The sequence below is a fragment of the Macaca mulatta genome, chromosome 2 (genome assembly GCF_049350105.2).
Source record: "Macaca mulatta isolate MMU2019108-1 chromosome 2, T2T-MMU8v2.0, whole genome shotgun sequence".
Taxonomy (NCBI): Eukaryota; Metazoa; Chordata; class Mammalia; order Primates; family Cercopithecidae; genus Macaca; species Macaca mulatta.
In genome coordinates, this window is record NC_133407.1 from 63,541,294 (window position 1) to 63,553,999 (window position 12,706).

At 36.6% G+C, this 12,706-nt stretch overlaps 1 protein-coding gene across 8 annotated transcripts in view; it reads right to left on the reverse strand.

Moving 5' to 3' along the window:
- Positions 1-12,706, reverse strand: part of IFT80 (intraflagellar transport 80) — a 140,291-nt gene that overhangs the window by 115,266 nt on the left and 12,319 nt on the right. For all 8 annotated transcript variants that reach the window (XR_013413625.1, XM_077991616.1, XM_077991620.1 and 5 more), the window contains 3 exons: positions 8,044-8,128; positions 4,969-5,188; positions 922-1,032 (listed from right to left, as the gene is read on the reverse strand). Coding sequence is in view for 7 of the 8 variants with exons in the window: in XM_077991616.1 (XP_077847742.1) it covers positions 922-1,032; positions 4,969-5,188; positions 8,044-8,082 (370 nt within the window). In the remaining variant the exon portion in view is untranslated. The remainder of the gene's footprint in view (positions 1-921; positions 1,033-4,968; positions 5,189-8,043; positions 8,129-12,706) is intronic.

A 12,706-nucleotide genomic window follows, 5' to 3' on the forward strand; every position in this document is an offset into this window, starting at 1 on the left:
GTATAGGCATGGTGGTTTTAAAATACATCCTCAAGTTCTTTGTTATTCTTCCCTTCAAGTGGCACAGTTTAATTTCCCTCTCTTCCAGTGTGGGCTGTACTTAGTGACTTGCTAAGTTAACAGAATATAACTGAAAGAGAGTATAATGTCTGAGGATGCACTACAAAAGATATAGTAGCTTCTACCTGGCTCTCTTTTGGATCACTGGGAGACACCAGCTGTCATGTTGTAAAAACACTTAAGCAGCCCTATGGAAATGCCTGTGTGGCAAGGAATTAATTAAGGTCTCCTTCCAAAGCCAGAGAAGAACTAAGGCCTCCTGCCAACAACCATGTGAGTAAGACATCTTGGAAGTGGATCCTCCAGCCCCAGACAAGCCTTCATATGACTGCCGCCCCATCCAACAATTTGACCAGAACCTCATGACAGGCTCTGAGTGAGACAGAACCACCCACCTAAACTGTTCCCTGACCCACGGAAACTATCAGGTACTATATGCTTATTATTTTAAGTCACTAACGATTAATTTGTTATAAGCAATATATAACTAATGTAATAGGTGAAGTTAAGAATCCTTAGAGTAGGGCAGGGGACGGGAAAGAGACAGAATGGGGATAACGGTCAGTTAAATGAGAATATTTGGAATTTTCAAATTTTAAAGAATTACAACTTTTATTTATCCCATATTTGACCATTCCAAAAGCCTTCTTTGACAGAACAGTCTCCAAAGGTCACATAAGAAAATGATTAATATAACATTCTGAATTATAACATTTATATAGCAGTGTAGAACAACACTATGCCAATTATTTGCTATCAGACAATGCTATTAGACATTATTGCTAAATGAAAATATTCTGTTTCTTTGGAAATTTTTCTTTAAAATATTCATTTCAAAAGTCATTTTAACAGACAACTTACCTGTAACTAATGCTGTTCCTTCATAATTCCATCTTCCTGCAAGTACTGCTCCACAGTGAGCTTCTATACTTTTTTCTACTCTTCCTAATTTGGAAATCAGATGAAATTTACCTAAAAGAAATTACATTTGAAAAATCTATTTTATTTATTCAATCAACAAAGCACCTACTACTAGACTAAGTAACAGGCACTAGAGGCATAAAGGCAAATATTAACAATATAATTATTCTTAATCTCACACATAAATCTGTTGGAAAATAGGCACAAAAACAAAACTATTTAAATATTTTAAAATAAATTGAAAATGCATATGCTTACTTGGTTCAAAATAATTATATATGTTCAAAATAGGGAAAAATTCAAATTCATAAACCTTTTGATTTAGTTAACATAATTTAAATACCTATGGTCTGGGTATATGTCTATGCTTCAGAAACAATGTGCCAATAAATATGCCACACCTATGGATGAGAAAGTGTTTTAAATTACCAGCTGTATATTACTAGACTGAATGATCATTCAGAAACCAAATGATCCTTTCTTGGCTTCTTGTATCACTTATTCTTTGTACTGTTGACTTGTCTCTCTGACATCTCTTATATAATTAGCTTATGTCCTTTAAAGTTACAGTGTTTTTACTTTTTGCCAATATATGTACAAACTTCTGCAATTAAGTGGCTTGCTTTTGTCTACCTGTTTCCTGATACAGTATAAAATTATATAAGGCAAGTATTTTATCCATTTTACTATTTTGGTTCCTCTCCTTTATACCTTTTCCAGCTTTTTTATAGTCTATTAAAAAAAAAAAAAAGTCAAGACTGCAAAACTGTGCTTAAATACAAGACTTTCTTGACATTTCTCTTGACCTTCCCTTGGCCACATCACAGCAGAGTTTTATGTCCCTCTGATTTATCATAGCACTGTATACATATGTCTATTTAATGTTACTTGTTTCAAGGTTTTATATTCACAGTTCTTAGCTCTGTCCATTGAAAGGGCCTTGAAGCAAATACACCCCATTGGAATGAGCACAGCTAGCACTGTTATCTTGTTTTTTTAAATACCATTAACCACCAGAAAAAGAACAGGTCTCTGTGGAAAATGGCTGATTTGGGGGCTGGGACTAAGAAAGTACAAGATAAGCCTGGAACATCTTGTGCCAGCAAGGAAGTGCTCAAAAAATGATGAGGACACATATAAAATTAAAAAAAAAAAAATCACTGTGGCTGGCCTGATGGGGCTCTCACTGGCCAAATGTGGGGCACTTTCAACATCAAAATCTAAAAATGATAATAATATATTTATGAAATAAAATGAGAATCCACAAGTGTCATCTGACCCCCCCCCAAAAAAAAACAAATATATGGGCATGGGACAGGAACCTCTTCCTTGGAGTAGAATACCAACTAATCAATATGGAAGGAATTATGGAGTTGGAAAAATTAGCATTTGGCAAACCATCTTAGTAATAAATGATTCAGCCAAGAGTCATCAATAGACGTTAAGAGAGTGGGAGGAAGTTTGATGAGGAAGAGAATATTTTTACATAGTCTCAAAGTATCTTTTCACAAATTATTAAGACGAATAAATAGTAACTTTACAGAATTAACTTAATGAACATGAACTTTTTAACTTATAATTAAGGTTAACATCACCAATAATGGGTCAAACCAACATCATTAATCTCCTAATCTGATGCCCCAAGTATTCCTGCTAAGGACATATAAATTGAATCTAATCATGAGGAAACATCAGACAAAAACAAATTGAAGAACTATAAAATAACAGGCATATATTCTTCAACATTGTCAAGATCATAAAAGACTGAAAAGTTGTTCCAGATTAAAGGAAGCTAAAGAGACACAACAAAAGCAATATGTTATTCCGTACCAGCAAAAATAAATTTCTATGGAAAATTAGAATGATTGTTAAAATTTAAATATAAACTATAGATTAGATAATAGTATTGCATCAATGTTAAATGTCCTGATTTTTATCAACAAACTGTGGTAATGTAACAGAAACTTCTTATTCTTAGGAAATGCATTGAAGTATTTATGGTTAAAAGTACATGTCTACAAATTGCTCTCACATCTTTCAGGAAAAGGGTGTATGTTGAGGGGGAGGGAGGTTTGTATAAAAAGAAACAGAGCCAATACTTTGTCCCAATGTATAAGGGACAAAATGTTAAACTAGTTAATCTGGATAAAGGACCTGCAGGAATTGTTTGTATGATTCTTAAAACTTTTCTGTAAATGCAAAATTAAATCAAAATTGTTTACGTCAAATGTTCCCTTTATCATCTGAGGTAAATTAAATTCTAGCTGTGGTTCAGGGTCAATCTTCTAAGCACCAGGCACTCTACAAAGTGATTTTACACATGTATCTCATTTAATCAAGTTTCTGAAAAACAAAGTTTTAAAAAACTACCACAAGTCTCTCGGTAAATGAGGTGTAATCTGATATTATTGTTTGGCCTAACATCCTTTCCATCTTCAGGTTACAAAAGCCCTCTTCTCTTCTCTTTCTCTTTCCCTTTGCATGTGGATGGCCTGAGGCTGGATATGCTCAATCAGTGTCCCATTGTCTTTTTTTTTTTTTTTTTTGAGACAGAGTCTCGCTCTGTCACCCAGGATGGAGTGCAATGGCAAAATCTCGGCTCACTGCAACCTCTGCCTTCCAGGTTCAAGCAATTCTCCTACCTCAGCCTCCAGAGTAGCTGGGACTATAGGCATGTGCCACTATGCCTGCCTAAAATTTTTTTGTATTTCAGTACAGACAGGGTTTTATCATGTTGCTCAGGCTGGTCTCGAACTCCTGACCTCAAATGATGCACCCACCTTAGCCTCCCAAAGTCCATTTCTCTTGACTAAACTGATTGACTCAGTGATGGGCATATGACCCAAGCTCATTTAGGGTCCCTCTGCAAGCTGCCTGCACAAGATACTGAGGAAGAAGCAGTCTTATGAAGTATTATGAGCCTTGGGCTACTGGCCACCGTCATGCTCACCACCATGTTCACCATGTGCAAAGAGCCTACCCAAGAGATGGTGAGAACAGGGACCTGATGCAACTAGTGCTTGATCCACCCCTACAGCTAGGTGAACCAAAATACGCCATTTGTGCTTAAGTTAGCCTAGTAAGTTTCTGTTACTTTCAATGAATGTACTCCTAATTGAAACAGCAGGTAAAGTATAACACAGATGAAAACAGTTCATGTACTTCTAAGAAAACAAATATAAAAACATACCCTTAAAAAGTGAAAAAAAAATCATACTTTCTATTCACCAATAAGAAAGCTGCGGTCAAATTATAAAACTCTTCAACTCTGTAACTGAAAATTAACATGTACTGAAAAATAAAGTATATATTTTAACAGATACCTTACTAAATGAATATGTATATCTTTTCAGTGTGGTTATATTAAGTTAAATTTGAAGAATTTAGAAACTAAAACTATGAGAACAGCTTAACTCAACTCATAAGAGTACTAAAAAAGTAAAGCCAGCTGGGCATGGTGGCTCATACCTGTAATCCCAGCACTTTGGGAGGCCAAGGCAGGAGGAATGCTTGAGGCCAGGAGTACAAGACTAGCCTGGGCAACAAGATGAGACCCTGTCTCTACAAAAAAAAAGTTTTAATTAACCGGATGTAATAGTATGTGCCTGTAGTCCCAGCTACTCACGAGGCTGAGGCAGGAAGATTGTGTTAGCCCAGGAGTTTGAAGCTACAGTGAGCTATGATTACACCACTGCACTCTGGCCTGGGCAACAGAGTGAGACCCTGGTCTCTAAAAATATATATATATAATAATGCCAAAGGCCCATATTCAATCCTGGTATATGCCAGTTAAATTAACTTTCTTCCATGACAATAATTTCATAGCCCATACACAAACCAAGTGACTATTCAGAAAAGAAATACAATGTGTGGATAAAAATATGCAGATCCACAAATACCAGTTTTGTAAAACAACTCAAAGCATAAATCATACTATTAAGTCTTTTAAATACAATAGTGAGTATATAATGTTTATTTAAAACTTACCATCAGAACTTGTGAGGACAAAGCTTTCTGCCTGAGTTTGTTTCTTTACACCCAAACTTTTTGGAAACCAGTGAAAATCGATAGGGTAAATATCATCAGGAAGCTTTACTATTTGAGTTGTTTCACTGGTTAACAAGTTCCACTTCACTATCTGGTGATCATCGCTACATGAATACAGCTCTTCAGCAGTAGTCCAGCCCACACAGCTTACTAATTCTTGATGTGTCACCATGTTAAGGAGACATAAAACATAACAAAAGTCTTAAATCTTAATTCACAGATGCAGATTATAAGGTGTAAGTAAAGTGTAATTCACAGATGCAGATTTTAAGGTGTAAGTAAAATAGGGTCAAATGTTTTCAAGCTTCTAAATGTATTTTCCATTTTATGACTAGAATTTTTTTCTATATAAAAGAAAATAAGCATCTATTAAAACAGTTGTAAGAATGGAAAGCAAGAAAGAAATCCAGATGCCAAAAGGAGGGGGAGAAAAGATCTGACCACATGAAAATTTAAAACTTGTGTTACACAATATTCCATAAACAAAGCCAAAAGGTACACAAAAGAAACCTAGTAGATCAAAAGGTATCAAAGAATCTACACTGAACTGTTGGGGGATAGGTAGGGAGCAAAGGGAACTATACTTTTTTTCTTTATATATATCTGTATCATTTAAGTTATTAAAATAAGCATGCATTCTTTTGCTAAGGAAAAAATAATCAAGTGTCAAAAGAAGACTGAAATCTAACAGTAGGCTATCCTTTTAAATCACATATTATCATAACAATTCACCTAGGAAAGAACCTATGGTTTAACAGCTGAAACTAAAATCTCACCAAACTTTTTTTAAATTTTTCATTTTATTTCTTCATTTATTTTTAATTGACAATAGCAAACTTTCCTACATTAAAATTAGGAAATAATTCAATTATAATTTACCTCACTTAAAAGATGCATAGTGCTGGATGAGATACGATCCCTAAAATTTTTACTTTATTTAACCCATTTTTTTTAGCTCTAACTTATCAGAAGAATTTCTATGTAAGTTGAGATGCTCAAGTAGCCCTCACTTCCTCCGTCAGGACAGGGTACTTACCCTAGCAGAATTGTGTACCCACAAGGCATTTCAGTTTGTTATTTACAAAGGATGTTTTCTCTTGCTACATCTGGATTTCTATACTGCCAGATTATTCCTGGTTGAGTTGTTTGTTCTTACTGTTATGATATAATCCTTTTATTTCCTTCATTTCTCACCAATACTTTTACTGTCTTATCTGAGCAATAATATGATAAAGGAAACAGAGACAATGTGCCTAATTATTCTAGTATGTTCCAAGATTTTTTAATACTTCAAAATATGATAGATTAAGCAGAAACCAAAAAAAATAAAGACAGATTATAGAAAGATCTTAAGAGTCTGCACAAAAAGGTAATAAAGAGATACCACAATACTCAAAACTCAAAACACAAGCTAAACAAAAGGACACTAGATCATTCCTGAAAAAACTGTTGTATTATCACTGCTGTCGCCTAAAGAATGTTAGGTAAAACTAAAATGGGAGTAGCTTAGGTAAAACCTAGAAAGGAAGAAAACTCACACAAACAAATACGCACACATCGCAAACCAAATATCATTAGCTTATCCTTATATAAATTGCTGTAAGTACATGCTAGATGTCCATGGCATTATCTTCAAACTAATAGGTCAACTAAAACTATGGGAGAAATGAGAAGACTGCCAGATCAAGAAAGTCTAAAAACATTGTTATTTCTTGGTCTGAAAGCAGACAGTAGACATGGTCAAAATCTATACAATTGTGTATGGCATGAACTCTTGAAAGCACACTTTTTTGAAAAGACAGTAAAAATGACTTAAGTAGGAATAAAAATAATTACGTCTTCACTTAATAGTTAAATAAGCAGACAAGATAATATAAATGAAAACACCTATCAATTTAAAATGTCTGACCAAATGTTTAAATCAGTGTTTTCCTAGTTCTGATGGAGGACCAGATTTTTCTTTATTTTGAATCCATTGCAGATAGATATTTTGTAAGATATAATAAAAATGAAATATTAGAAAATTTGGACATTATAACAATGTCAAATTGCTACAAAAATTTCTCAGCCCTTACTTTCAATTTCTTTATCTATTCTTTCACAGACCTGCAATGAAGTCTACAAAGGATGCTTTGAGTAGAATTAGTCTCAATGTCTAAGAATGATGATACTGGGGCCTGTCATAATTCCTTGACACATAACTGGGGACTCTTGCTGACAAAATATAGGGTCATGTGTTTGAGAAAATATTACTAATTGCCACCTTCTCATGTGAAATAATGAGGATCTGACTGCTCAGATTTCCCCAACTTGTCCTTTACCTTATCATGAATGTAAAGAAATAGAGCATGGCAGAATGAATACATGCTAGATCACACTAGCAAAGAAACTATTTGGTTTTACAAAAGCTTCATTTTGGCCAGGCATGGTGGCTCATGCCTGTATTCCCAGCACTTTGGGAGGCCGGGGCGGGTGGATCACCTGAGGTCGAGAGTTCGAGACCAGCCTGGCCAACATGGTGAAACACCATCTCTACTAATAATACAAAAATTAGCCAGGCATGTTGGCGGGTGCCTGTAGTCCGAGCTGCTCATGAGGCTGAGGCAGAAGAATCACTTGAACCCAGGAGGTAGAGGTTGCAGTGAGCTGAGATTGCACCACTGTACTCGAGCTTGGGCAACAAAGTGAGACTCCGTCTAAAAAAACAAAACAAAAAAAGCTTCTTTTTAAGACCCTACTAAAGTAAACAAAAACCGGTTTTTAAGTATTTAAGTATAGTACTTAAGTAAAATAAGAAAAATGTCAATAAGAATTTGAAAGTAAGATTTATAGCAAATGGTTCACTTTGGAGAATTACCTAAAACACATGATCTTAAATATTTTAAAACAATTTAGATAAACAGCTACTAAAGAAATTAAAAAAACATCTATTCTTCAACTAGAATATAAAATAGAGAAACTTTTAACAATACTATAATTAAGAAAATCCATAAGATTTACAACCATTAAAAGGATATGCTTTGGTTCTTTTAAAAGAGTTATCTTCAGTCTCATGACTCCACTTCCAGCAAAAATTTAAGATGCCACTTGATTGTATTTACTGCAAAAATAAAAGGAGAGAAAATATAAAGTCAGCATTAAAAACAAATGTATATGTACACACACAAAAAGCAAACAAAACATCATTGCACCGCAAGGAGCACCTTCAGTCCTTCTGACATCAAGTACATGGAAAGAAAAAGAAAACTAGTTGGTGTGCCAATCCTACCAAGGGATGATGGAGAGCCTTGGGCTGAACCCCAGGAGTCCTCTAAACCTGCCTGAGACAGTCCTACGCAGAACAGCACTAGGTAAATCTGGTCAGGTAAAGAATTTCCATGTCCTGTGATCATATCAAAAAATTCCACAAATTGGGAACTCTTCAATTGCAAATCAATTTTGGTCTTGTCTACTGGATATAAATATCCAAGTTCTGACTGGCTCAGCTACAATTCTAGAATCCATGTGGAAAAATACAACATCATAAATCTAGTGGCCCAATCTGGGGTTGACATTCTGCAGTGGGGCAGATACACTGCCCAACAGTTACGGTTACTACAGTGACAATGTGAAAAATAGGTGACTTATTTAAGGAAGAGGTAATAAACTGCTTATAAAAGTTATGTAAAAATCACAGTGTAATTGCCAAATAAAAACTTAGGAAAAGAAGAATAACATTCCCCAAATAGCCATATCATCAGAAGACACAAATCATTGCTATGAATATAGTTGTCGTACACAAAAAAAAGCTAGAAATCAAGAAAATGCTAAATTGTCTGAGTATGATTTACATTTACAGAATTCTTTCTGAGTAGCATCACTAACCTAAATAGGCAAATATAAATCAAATGAAAGTGTAATTAAAGGGAAACAATCCTCTTTACTAAGTTGAAAATTACTGCTAACTACATCAAAGGAGGTACTGACTATAGATGAGAATTCAGTAGGCCTCCCTTAGATAATTTCTCATTCTCATGAATCCAAGAACCTTTAGACCAGCAAGGTGCTAAATAAAGCTGTATTTCAAAGTACTCTTTTCACTTCTTTCTCTTCCAGTTCTCTTAAGGTGATTTCTGTGGAATATCAAAAGTATGAAACTATGTGTAGCACAGCCAGAGCTAAAATACAATGTCTCCTAGGAACACTTCCTAGGTTCACTTTTTTGGTCTTTAGGAGTTCTCCACCTTCCTCCAAATTCCCTCTTCCATCAGGTCCCCTCTGATTAGACAGGGGAAAAAAGACTAATAACATTTTATGAAATGCTGCTTTTTCACGATAATTGAAATTTAATCAGCTTATAAGGATTTTAAAAGAAGAAAGGCGGATAAATATTTGCTTCTGGAAATGAAAACACAATAGATAACAAAATACACATAAAAACTGAATATACTATTAAAATCAGAAACTTAAAAGACATGATGGATTCTACATCAGAAAACCTAAAACTGCCGAAATCCCTAATAATTACGATAATTCCTCACGAGAATAAATAATAATCCTCTATAAATAGTAGAAGCAGTATGGTTTTTATAAGAAAGGAATCACTAACCATTCAGAAACATCATGCCAAGGAATCAGAGAAAGTAAGACGATGGCATTCTAACACTGGGAAGGTTCTCCCTTAACGATCATCCTCACACATTCCATTTATCTGAGTCCATCTGTATGAATGACATGTGCACTTTCATGTGGGATTGAATAAGGGAATAAAAGAAAAGTAATGTTAAAACATAGCCAATTTGGGGAAGTGCAGAACTGCCTGAATGCTGCATTGAGGTGTTTTTATCTGCCTAAAGGGACTGATCACGAGGATCTGACTAACCAGTGGTATTGGGGCAGGGGCTGGGTTTAGATAATAGAAAGACAATTTTGAGGGTATAGGTAACTTTGCAACTTTACATAGGGAGCAAGTAGCAGCAACTATGTCTTTGCTACTAAAAATCAAGTATAAGTTGTTTTTGGTCCAGTATGGGTCAACATTTATGAGGCTTGAGAGGAAAAAATGTGCAACAAAATCTGAGTCCAACCACTAAAATACACAGCAAATCTGGTCACTTCTCAGCACCTCCATCATAATCCAAAGCCACCACCATCCCCTGCCTCGATTATTGCAGTGGCCTCAAAATTGATCTTCCTATTCCTACATTTACCCCTACAAACTATTCTAAATACACCAGCCAGTAATTCTTTTAAAGTTAAGTCAGAATATGAAGGCCAGTATGCCTAAAATAAAATGAGTGAGGGACTGGCAGGAAATTAGGGAAGGAGAGGGTGGGACACAACATGCAGGGCCTTGGAAAGTCATAATAAAAGCTTTAGTTTTTCTTCTGAATGAACCAAGAAGCCAGTGGAGAGGTTATGAGCAAATAAGCAATATGAACTGACTTACATTTTAAATGGATGCGATGGATGGTATACAATAAAGAGCCTATCCAGAGGGAAAATGAATAAGACTGGATGCAGTAAGACCAGTTGGGATTTCAATAATCCAGAAGAGAAATGAAAGTGACTTAGATAAAGAAGGACAAGCAAGGCAATAGTATAAGCAGCATGAAGCAGTCATATGCTAAATATATTTTGAGGAAAGATTCCAGAAGATTTGCTGGTGAATTGAGTTTAAGAAAAACAGTAGTGGCCAGGCCCAGTGGCTCACGCCTGTAATCCCAACACTCTGGGAGGCAGAAGTGGGCGTATCATGAGGTGAGGAGTTCGAGAACAGCCTGGCCAACATGGTGAAATCCTGTCTCTACTAAAAATACAGAAATTAGCTGGGCGTGGTGGCGCATGTCTGTAATCCCAGCTACTCAGGAGGCTGAGGCAGGAGAATTGCTTCAACCCGGGAGGTGGAGGTTGCAGTGAGCCGAGATCGCACTACTGCACTCCAGCCTGGGCATCAGAGCAAGACTCAGTCTCAAAAAATTAAAAAGAAAAACAGTAGTAAAAAATGACTATAAAGTTTCAATAGGTAGAATGGAGTTGCCATTTATTGAAATGAGGAAGACTGAGAAACAGGTTGGAAAGGGTGATATCAAACATTCTGTCTTGGATATGTTAAGTACAAGGTTTCTATTAGACAACCCAATGGAAAAGTTAAAGAGAAATGAGATATAATATAGTTAAGTCTGGAGTCAAGTGGGAAGTTGGAGTTGCATATATCAATTAGATATCAACTTGAGGGTTGTCGGCAAAAACATCATATTCAAAGCCATGGAATAAGATGAAATTGCCAAAGATACCATGAAAAAGTGGTAGATTCAATGGCCTGGAAATCTTACTGAGTCTTTAGAATTGTTAGCATTAAGATTCCAGAAGGGCCGGGCGCGGTGGCTCAAGCCTGTAATCCCAGCACTTTGGGAGGCCGAGACGGGCGGATCACGAGGTCAGGAGATCGAGACCATCCTGGCTAACACGGTGAAACCCCGTCTCTACTAAAAAATACAAAAAAAACTAGCCGGGCGAGGTGGCGGGCGCCTGTAGTCCCAGCTACTCGGGAGGCTGAGGCAGGAGAATGGCGTGAACCCGGGAGGCGGAGCTTGCAGTGAGCTGAGATCCGGCCACTGCACTCCAGCCTGGGCGACAGAGCGAGACTCCGTGTCAAAAAAAAAAAAAAAAAAAAAAAAAGATTCCAGAAGAAGTTAACTAGCAAAAACAAGTGGAGATAGACAATGGGATACTTAAAACAGATTTTAGAGCCAGTATAGATATTGGTAACAATAAGATGGGTTATGACTGTTAAAGTGGGTGGCTGAGGTCAAGGAACTGACAGGCCAGGGATTTATTTGTGGACATTTTAAATCGCTGAAGATAATGACAAGGAGAGTAGTAGAGATAAGGACAATTAGCCAGATGCTAAAATATTCATTGAATGAGGGAAGAGCAAAGAGCTATGCAGATGACCGCATAAAAGCACAGCAGAGAATGGTTCAATCTGGTAGGACTTGTTTCAAAGGGACTAGGAGATTTTAGAGAGGAAGGAGAAAGAGAATCAAGTGTCCAGATACAGTAATAAGAGATAAGACTCTGACGTATGGGAGTTTGGGAGGCAAAATAGCTTCTACTTGAGAGATCTGTAAGAAAAGCAGTTTCCAGCAATGGGCATGGTGGCTCATGCCTGTAATCCCAGCACTTTGGGAGACCGAGGCAGGCGGATCTCACCTGAGGTCGTGAGTTCGAGACCAGTCTGACAAACATGCAGAAACCCTGTCTCTACTAAAAATACAAAATTAGCCGGGTATGGTGGTGCATGCCTGTAATCCCAGCTACTCGGGAGGCTGAGGCAGGAGAATTGCTCGAACCCGGAAGGTGGAGGTTGTGGTGAGCCGAGATCTCACCATTGCACTCCAGCCTGGGCAACAAGAGTGAAACTCTGTCTCAAAAAAAAAAAAAAAGAAAAGCAGTTTCCTTAGGAAACAACCAGATTTAGGTTAGACTTTGAGAGTAAAGGGATCATTCAGAATAAAAGCTAAGGACACTGATTTGGCTAATGACACACTGTGAGGTCTAAAAAAATTTAGATGGTGAAGAACTAATGGTTTAAGATAGATGGTTGGAGATGGTAGAAACAGCTGGCTATCGTGCAATATGCCTTCATCCCTGCTTCTGTGGTATAGGAATCTGAAGTTTCGCTGTACATCTGGCC